Source organism: Triticum urartu, unplaced genomic scaffold (genome assembly GCF_003073215.2).
Source record: "Triticum urartu cultivar G1812 unplaced genomic scaffold, Tu2.1 TuUngrouped_contig_4079, whole genome shotgun sequence".
NCBI lineage: Eukaryota > Viridiplantae > Streptophyta > Magnoliopsida > Poales > Poaceae > Triticum > Triticum urartu.
In genome coordinates, this window is record NW_024114637.1 from 70568 (window position 1) to 79688 (window position 9121).

The window sequence follows — 9121 nt, forward strand, 5'->3', positions numbered from 1 at the left end:
CTCTGTAGTGTAGCTAATCGGTCGTGGTTTATCGAGGGTGATTCCTCCTTCACCACTCCCGCTAACGTATCTATCGTGCAACACCTCAAGTATGAACCTCGAGGGTGATTCCTCCCAAGTTCACCTTCACGATTATGTCAACTGGATTCCATCGGGGGTGAATCCTCGGATTCCCCCTTGATGTTATGGACACACGGTTACCTTGACTTTACTTGAGACCATTGTTGAAGTCGGGTCGGCCCTAAGGGGTAGCTGCGAGAGTTACTGAAGTCGAGTTGACCTGGAGGGTACCCGCGAGATATTTACGAGGCACGGCCGGGCAGGTAGACTGCCCTAGTGAGAGGGTTGGGCCTAGCCTTTGTCATATTTCCTCGAGACAGGGCAACGGGGTCACATGATCGTGAGTCTCTGCTTGTCTCTGGGAGCTCCCAATACACTAAGGGTTTGGGTATTTGATCTAAGTTGGCCACTAGCCTATACGCACTAACTGCCACGCGGGAACAATTATGGGCACTCAGCGTCGTATGATTCTTCCGAAAGCTCTGTCAGACGTCCAGTTCAGCATTGTGGCCGGGCCGGATCGCACCATCCAGGCAGAGGTGGCACTAGTATTCCCCTGCGCACAATGACCCGGAGTGCAAAGGGCGATGGGCCCAAGACCCTGGAGCGCTTAGGATGTAGAACAGTGGGGACCTCTCTGTGGAGCCTAGGTAGGACTACGACGTGTTGATCTTCCAAGGCCGGGCATGACCTAGGAAAGTGTGTCCGACCAGTGTGATCGAGCATGTTGGGTAATGTGGTGCACCCTGCAGGGAAGTTATCTATTCGAATAGCCTTGTCCACGATAATGGACGCTCGGAGTTGTATCCTGATCTATTACAACTAGATCTGGATACTTGAGACATGTGATGGATATGTTGGCTCTGGGATCGCTTTCTCACAGAGAGTTAAGGAAGGATCTCTGGGCGTTACTACTACAGCATGCTTGTTAATTATAAAATGCTATTATGTACTCTTCTGAATGCTGCAAGATGCTAGTCTTCGATAGGCTAGGCTTTCCCTTCTCTTCTGGAATTCTGCAATTCATTCCACGGATACAGCCCATTCCTTTGATACTGATGCATATTTAGTCAAGATCTAATGTAAGCCTTGCGAGTACTTTGGATGAGTACTCACGGTTGCTTTGCTACCTCTTTTTCCCCTATACCTGGTTGTTGCGATCAGATGGTGGATCCCAGGAGCCAGATGCCACCGCCGACGTCTATTACTACCCCGAGGGAGGCTACTACTACGTGGAGACCACCGACGATCAGGAGTAGTTAGGAGGTCCGAGGCAGGAGGCCTTGCCTTTTTGATCGTTGTTGCTTTTGTGCTAGCCTTATTAAGGCAGTCTTGTTTTACTTATGTCCATACTCAGATATTGTTGCTTCCACTAACTCTTGTGCTTTCGAGCTTATGTATTTGATCCCTCGAGGCCCCTGGCTTTTAATATGAAGCTTGTATTGTTTTAAACTGTGTCTAGAGTTGTGTTGTGATATCTTCCCGTGAGTCCCTGATCTTGATCGTACACATTTGTGTGTACGATTGAATCAGGGGCGTCACAATGTTAATGTAGATGATGGTCATGATGACTATCATAGAGGTTGAGGCTCATGATGCAGAACTTAATGATGGTATTGCCAAAGAAGGGGTCGATGATAATGCTACTGGTGGAGGTCATCATGTTGATATTGCCAATGAAGGTGATAATGCTAATACGGCTGATGATGATAATATTGTTGATGACATCAAATATCCTTTTTCCGTTTGATATATTTGATCCAAGAAATTGGGACGCACTTGACCTTAAAATGGTAGATGTCTTGGTGCAAAGGGGTCCTAAAAGAGACTCATCTATTCAGCAAATGGCTTGTGTACAACAAAGATCTTGACAAGGTATTTTGTTTTTGTTGTAATTATTAAGGAAAGGGCTCGTGAGAGAATAGTTAGCAAATGAAGGTTTCAGTGACTGGGCTCATCTTGGTCATAGACTTAAATAGCATGAAAATAGTAGAGAACATGTCACAAATATGACTACATGGTATGATTTGCGCCTTATGTTGGAGAAGAATCAAACAATTGACAAAGTTGCTCAGCGAGAACTTGAAAAGGAAAAGGAACATTGGAGAAAAGTTTTTTTGTAGAACACAATATAGCATTATGTGGTAGTAATAGTAAGTTGTACCAAGACAACAATGGAAGTTTCTTAGGACTTGTTCAAATGTTGGCTGAATTTGACCCAGTTATAAAAGAGCATGTTGACCGCATCACCAATGATAAAATTTGTGATCATTATCTTGGTCCCTCAAGATAGAATGAGTTAATCAATTTTCTCGCTGCTACAATCAAGCGGAAAATCATTGAGAAGGTAAAAGAAGCAAAGTACTTCTCAATTATACTTGACTGTACTCCTGATGCAAGCCACCAAGAACAAATGTCTTTGATAATTAGGTATGTTGATGCATCTTCATATTCTTTTTGCATTGAAGAATCCTTCTTAGGTTTTTTGGATGTGAATGATACCAGCGGGCTAGGATTGTTTGATGTTCTACAGAAGGAATTGATGAGTCTTGACCTTGATATGGACAATGTGAGAGGCCAGGGATATGATAATAGGTTGAATATGAAAGGGAATAAAATAAAGGAGTACAAAAAAAGTATTGGAAACAAACTGAAGAGCTTTATATTCAGCTTGTGGTTGCCATAGTTTGAATTTGGCACTATGTGATATGGCAAAGTCTTGTCGTAAAGCAACAAAAAAATTGGAGTTATCCAATGTATCTATACAATATTTGCTAATTCTACTAAGAGATGGAAAATTATCAAAGATAACATACTAGGATTGACTCTCAAGTCATTATCATCTACTCGTTGGGAGATTTGTGTTGATAGTGTTCAGGCTATAAGGTTTCAGCTATCAGAAATAAGGGAGGCCTTACTACAAGTGGCTGAAAGTGATAAGGATTCTTCGACACAAAGTGAAGCTCAATCATTGGGGGAGAATGAACTTGGTGGCTTTGATTTTTTAGTATGAATCATCATTAGGTATGAAATAATATCCGTTGTTAATTTAATTAGCAAAGAGTTACAACCAAAGGATATGCTTATTGATATTGCAATTGAATATGTAAAAGGCTTGCTTTCCTTTTTCAATAAGTATAGAGAAAATGGCTTTCAAAAGCATTGGAAGTTGCAAAAAAATGCATTGGAGATGGATATTCATCAAGAGTTCCGCACCAAGTGTAAAATCAAAAAGAAAAGGCAATTTGATGAGGGTGAAGATGATGCATCTATTGATTCACAGTCTGCAGAGGAGTCATTTAGGGTCAATTATTTTATACGTGTTGTTGACTCAAGCTATAACTTCACTTACCATTAGATTTGAACAATATGAGGGGTATCAAAAGATATTTGGTTTCTTATTTACTTCAGATAGGCTGCGATCACCAGATGACAAGAGTTTGATGGCTGCTTGTATTAATCTTGAAGATGCAGTTAAGAGTGGAGAACATACAGATATTGATGAACTTGAATTGTGTTGCGAACTAATTTTCATCCATGATTTACTTCATAAATCAATGGGCCCTCTTGACATTCTGAACTATTTGAAGAAGCGCTCCATAATCTATCATAATGTTGTTATTGCATATGGAATTTTTGTTGACCATTCCTGTGATGGTTGCATCTGCTGAAAGGAGTTTTTCTAAACTCAAGTTATTAAAGTCATACTTGCGTTCTACTATGACACAAGAGAGACTTAATGGATTGGTGACAAATAGCACTTGAAAAGGATGTCTTGGAGAAGATAAAGTACGAAGATATGATTGAGGATTTTATTTCAAAAAATACTAGACGGATGCTCCTTTTTGGTAGAACATGAGGTTGGTTTATTGCTTTGCTATCCCTTTACCTTTTGAGCTTTAGTATTTGATCTATGCCTAAATAAGGTACAAATAAACAGATTTGAAATTATATAATAAAGTGAGAGTATGCTTTACGAATATTAGTTCTTTTGTTATGTGAATTGTTCGAAATTTTGGGCCATATTTTGTTTTTTCGCCCGGGGCCCCGAATTTCTGAAGACAGACCCGAGTATACTAGACTGTCGCCTAATTCTGAAATTAATTGCTTGCTAGTACTAACAGTTTTAATCATGATCAATATTCTGAAATTAATTGCGTAATTGGCTAATTCTTCAACAGAATTTTCCCAGCCGGACTGTGGATGCTGTTAATTATAAAGAAAAAAGATGTGGTGATGGGGTCAGCTTCACTTTGTATTTAGCAGTCGGGCGGCCGGTGTAACGTATTGACGTGGTCCTTATTGTGTTGTATTGTGCTGTGGACATATAAATAGAGATACAGTCAGCATGCATGAGTGGAATTCATTATGACGATCGATGCAGCATCAGCAGCTAGCTAGTGGCCGGCGTTAATTCAATTAGTCCAAAAACGATCCTCATATCTTAGGGTGATTCATGATCACGATTACTACACTATATTTTTATACACACCTCCTAAAATAACCTTTGTGATTAAACATCCTGAATCAAAGTGCACACTAATTAACCCGTGTAGATGAAGGAAGAAATGAGAATTGTTTTTTTTTTCCTGAAAATGAGGTTGAAACCCGGAGCATCTGCATTAGTGGATGCACAGAGTGAAAAGGAGGAGAAAATCAAGGAAAGAAAATGGTTATTAGAGCATGCAAGTTGTTGAAGAGACAGCTAGTGCGAAAGGAAGGCAGGCATGAATGGACAAACGGAGCAAGCTGGTTGTGCTTGCTTGGAAGCATCGGCTTCCGTCAAGGATGAGCAACGCAGCATGTGGAATGTGATTACTGGAAAGAAAGAAAGAAAGAAAGAGAGAAACCCGACAAACCCTCCTGAAAGATAGCCACCCGTTCCGTTTCCTTTTAACCCGATCACTGTATGTATCTTGGCTTTTGCTTAGCTGAATGAAGGCCTGGGTTCGAGTCTCCTCATTCTCCTATAAGAATAAGACAGGGGGCTTCTTTCTCTCTGTTCTCATTCTTCTTTTGCTTAGCTGAATGAAGGAATGAATGGAACCGCTAGCTCGCTTTACGGCAACCTCAAAGCAACTTTGTATGCCTGGGCCTGGGCCTGCCCAGCAGCGAAGCGGTCCATGCCAACAACAACAACAACTGCATCTTCTGTCAGATTGTCACTCGAACCCCCCTCCCCCCTCTGTGTGTGTGTGTGTGTGTCTGTGACATACCAGGAGAAGGAGGAGAAGATGCATACCATAGGGATCGGTGTCCAATCATGATCACACGGCCCTCCCTCGACCATGACCTGCTGCTGCTACAAGGAAGGATGGGAAGAAGAATCCACATCGGTGAGTGTGATATTCGTGGAAATTTCTGCTTTTCTCTTTCTGACGGACCAGTTTCACTGTCAGCTTCACCTCCTCGCCGACATTGCATATATAGATAGCACCACTACTTCTTCTTCTACAGTGCTGGTACTAGTACTACTAGTGCTGGGAGGGGAGGGGGAGCAATCAAGCAGTCGCGCCGCACGTGACCATCCATCCATCCAAGAAAGAGAGAGAAACAGAGAGCGAGCGGAGAAGGCAACGCACGCCAATTAACACGCTGCCCAAGGAAACGAACAAGGAAGGAGCGAAGCCACCAAACCAAACACCAAACGCTACTCCCTCCTGCTTCTCCCCCCCTTCTCCTCCCCTCTCCCCTGTTAGTTAGCGCAGCGGCATTGCCCGGCGGCTGGTGGTCGTGGGCATGATGATGCGGCGGGTGGCGCCGCCCTCGTCGGAGGACGACAGCTCGGGATCCGGCGTGCCCGGCTGGCTGGAGGCGCTCCTGGGCACCCGCTTCTTCCTGGCCTGCGCGGCGCACCCGGGCTCCCCGCGCAACGAGTGCAACATGTTCTGCATCGACTGCCGCGCCACGCCCGCTGCATTCTGCTACTACTGCCGCTCCCACCGCCACGCGTCGCACCGGGTCATCCAGGTGCCAATGCCACTCCTCTTCTCTTCTCTTCTCTTGTCTTGTTGATTGATTGATTGGGAAAAGAAAAAAAGTTGCGTTTTGAATGATCCCTCCTCTCCTCTCCTCTGTTTCTTGGCCGGCATTGGGCTCGGAAAGCAGATACGGCGGTCGTCCTACCACGACGTGGTGCGCGTCACCGAGGTGGAGGACGTCCTCGACATCGCCGGCGTCCAGACCTACGTCATCAACAGCGCCAGGGTCCTCTTCCTCAACGAGCGGCCCCAGCCGCGCGGCGCCGGCGCCGCCGCGGGGAAGGCCGCCGCGTCTCCCTACAATTGCGAGATCTGCGGCCGCGCGCTGCTCGACCCCTTCCGCTTCTGCTCCCTCGGATGCAAGGTACACCTACCCTACCCTTCTTTTCCGCTCTGCTCTGCTCGCTCAAGATAAATTGCATGATTTCCCTTCTTTCAATCATTCTTTTCTTTTCGGCACAATGCCAATGCCGTTCGTCCGATTGGTTCGTTCACGTTTAATCCGTTTCTCCTCCGTGTCACGCTCACGCATACGCATGCAGTTGGTGGACACCAAGACGCACGGGCACGGACACGGGCACGGGGCCACCGTCGTCGGCAATGTCGACGGCGGCGGCGGCAGCGGCAGCGAGGCCGAGGCCGGCGGCAGCAAGAACGGCGCGCGGCCCCAAGGTCGGCGGCGGAAGGGGACACCCCACCGGGCGCCGTTCGGTTCGTGACCAATGCCGCCCATCCAATCCATCCATGATCAAAAGGTGAAACGGCAGTGCCAGGAAAGATTCCATGGGAAGGAAGAGCACGCAAAAAGGAAGAACTCCGCCTACTCCTCACATATCAAGAAAGGAAAGAAGAAGAAAAAAAGAAATGAGAAAAGATAGCACCGCCCAACCAGAAAGAGAAGCCAACCACCATGGAATGGAATGGAAGGAGTAAGCGACATGTCCATCTCAACCTCTCTCTCTCTCTCTCTCTCTCCTCCCATCTCACCATACCAATAGGCCATACCAGCATTTGGTAGGTACATGACTCTAGCAGCCAGTCCTAGAAGCATTTTTCTGATGGATTGTTCTTTTACGAAAAATACCGCTTAATTAACAGCAATATCTACATCGATCGGTCGATTGCGAAATTCGCATAGTACATTGCTCATTGTTCCCACATTAACACCCTCTTTTCCGTTGTGAGACAAGATCGACATTGTTAATTGATTATTTAGCACATTGTGACTGCTAGCTCCATTTGTACTCACTCCTCCGTGTGGGAGAGAAGAATCTACATATACTACATACAATGCAGGCCTAGGAGGAATGAAAGAAAGGAAGATGATTGTCTTTATGCTTGTCTCTTGATTTGACCTAGCCAACGCAACATTGCTGCTGATTCATTTCATCATCTATTATATATTTATATGTTTGTTATATGCGGTCCGATGCTGCTGTTGCTGGCCTGCCCTTTTGTGTATAATACGCTGGCTGGCTAGCTCATCTTGGAGCGAATATAATGTGCTTTCTTGGATGACATTGTTGTTGGGACATCCAGCTCTGCATTGTGCTAGCTACCCTACACTTGTTCCTTCCTCGTCAATTCTCTTATGTGATCAAGCTGGTTAATCAGCCCGGATTGTATTACATGCTATGCTAATTAAGCGCATATATTACATCTCATTAAGCACACGGCAACATTTAGTTGCCAATAAGTGTTAAATTTCTGTGTTTTTTTATTTTATTTTGGGGGTGGGGGGGGGGGGGGGGGGGGGGAGAAAATTGGTTAATTTCCGTTGTTGTGGATGATATTGATGTTTTTTTTTAGGGGAGGATGATGTTGATGTGAATTACCACCAATGGGTAGCAGGCAGCTAGAGCGAATAATGATCGAGTAGGCCCAAAGGCCGAACCCACCACATGGAGACATGGACGACTTGCATGGGTTGGGTTGGGTCCATTTTGATTCTTGTTTTTTTAATTAGGTCACTGTCTAGAAAAAAAGAAGATTTTACTTAATTCCCCTGAAAAAAACTTACTCCTCTTAATAACTTGGTGATTGCTTTTGTGTGCTAATTAATCTAGGTGGATCATGATTGGTGCCATGTGTTGTCACTCTCTTTCTTGTGTTGGAATGACTTGGAAATACTCCACTGCACTTTTGTCATTTCTTAGTTGCTAACTACTGGTAGTTCGGTTTGGTCCCAAGCTAGACAATAATAGTAGTGATGAATTGGTAATGATGACTATGCATGATCATCCCCACTTGAACTGCCGTGCACATTATGGCAGGTAGGGTATGCATGCTTTGCATACTCTCAGTTTGAAAGTTTTTTTAGGGCTAGTTTGAAAGTTTGTGTATCTCCTCTTAGGCCGGTGGGCCAGCTAAAACTGGCTCCTGGGCTCGTCACAGGCTATTTATAGATGTGTCGGCGCATGTCACTCGATTCATTCTGGGCTGAACTTGTACTAAGACCTCCTATTCCGCGCACCGGCCAGTTGCGCACCCTCAGCACCAGTGGGCGCCCCTAGAAAAAAAGCACCAGTGGGCCGGCACCACCTATCATTACGTTTCATTAAAAAAATTAAATGGATACTCTGATACAAGCGGTTTAAAAATAGGAAAACATAGGTTGATGAAACTTATGTTTTGGAATTTCAGAAAATGTTCACCGATATTGAAGACATTATTGTTTTTTGAAAATTTAATGAATTAGTTGGAAACTTTGATGGCAATTTATGAAATATTTATTTGGATTTTAGAAATGTTCACAAAATTTTAAAAGTATTCATTTGAAATATAAATAATATAAAAGCACATGGAAAGAAAAATTGACAAAACATAAAGGAAAAATAAAAAACAAAGACAAGGAAAACCACACAAACAAAACCACAAAAAATGGGAAGAAATAAGAAGTCAAAAGAGAAAAAGAAAAGAATGAACAAAGCCGGCGCCTCAAGAGGTAATATTACTGGGAGTCATAGACTTGCATCTTATGTTTAGTTTGGTGCTAGAACTTTGAAAATACGGTTTTGTGATCACTTAACTTGACTCAAGCGTACAGATACTATCACAATATGTGTATGCCGGTATGCGGG

General features: G+C 44.1%; 1 protein-coding gene across 2 annotated transcripts; it reads left to right on the forward strand.

Moving 5' to 3' along the window:
• The first annotated feature begins 5062 nt into the window (after window positions 1–5062).
• On the forward strand, window positions 5063–7459 carry LOC125527487 (protein RGF1 INDUCIBLE TRANSCRIPTION FACTOR 1-like). Of its 2 annotated transcripts, XM_048691997.1 has the most exons (4): window positions 5063–5396; window positions 5491–6030; window positions 6169–6405; window positions 6584–7459. In XM_048691997.1, exons 2-4 carry the CDS (start codon window positions 5800–5802, stop codon window positions 6758–6760), a joined length of 645 nt encoding a protein of 214 aa, XP_048547954.1. In that variant the 5' UTR covers window positions 5063–5396; window positions 5491–5799; the 3' UTR covers window positions 6761–7459. The 2 variants fall into 2 exon arrangements, with proteins under 2 accessions (XP_048547954.1, XP_048547953.1); XM_048691996.1 differs by having other exon boundaries at window positions 5063–6030.
• The last annotated feature ends 1662 nt before the right edge of the window (window positions 7460–9121 follow it).

Bases quoted from the DNA above. Each gene is read 5' to 3' on its own strand.
- LOC125527487 (XM_048691996.1), top strand. From the start codon at position 5,800: ATGATGATGCGGCGGGTGGCGCCGCCCTCGTCGGAGGACGACAGCTCG. The intron at 6,031-6,168 runs GTGCCAATGCCA...CTCGGAAAGCAG, and splicing joins CGTCGCACCGGGTCATCCAG to ATACGGCGGTCGTCCTACCA. The intron at 6,406-6,583 runs GTACACCTACCC...ATACGCATGCAG, and splicing joins TCTGCTCCCTCGGATGCAAG to TTGGTGGACACCAAGACGCA.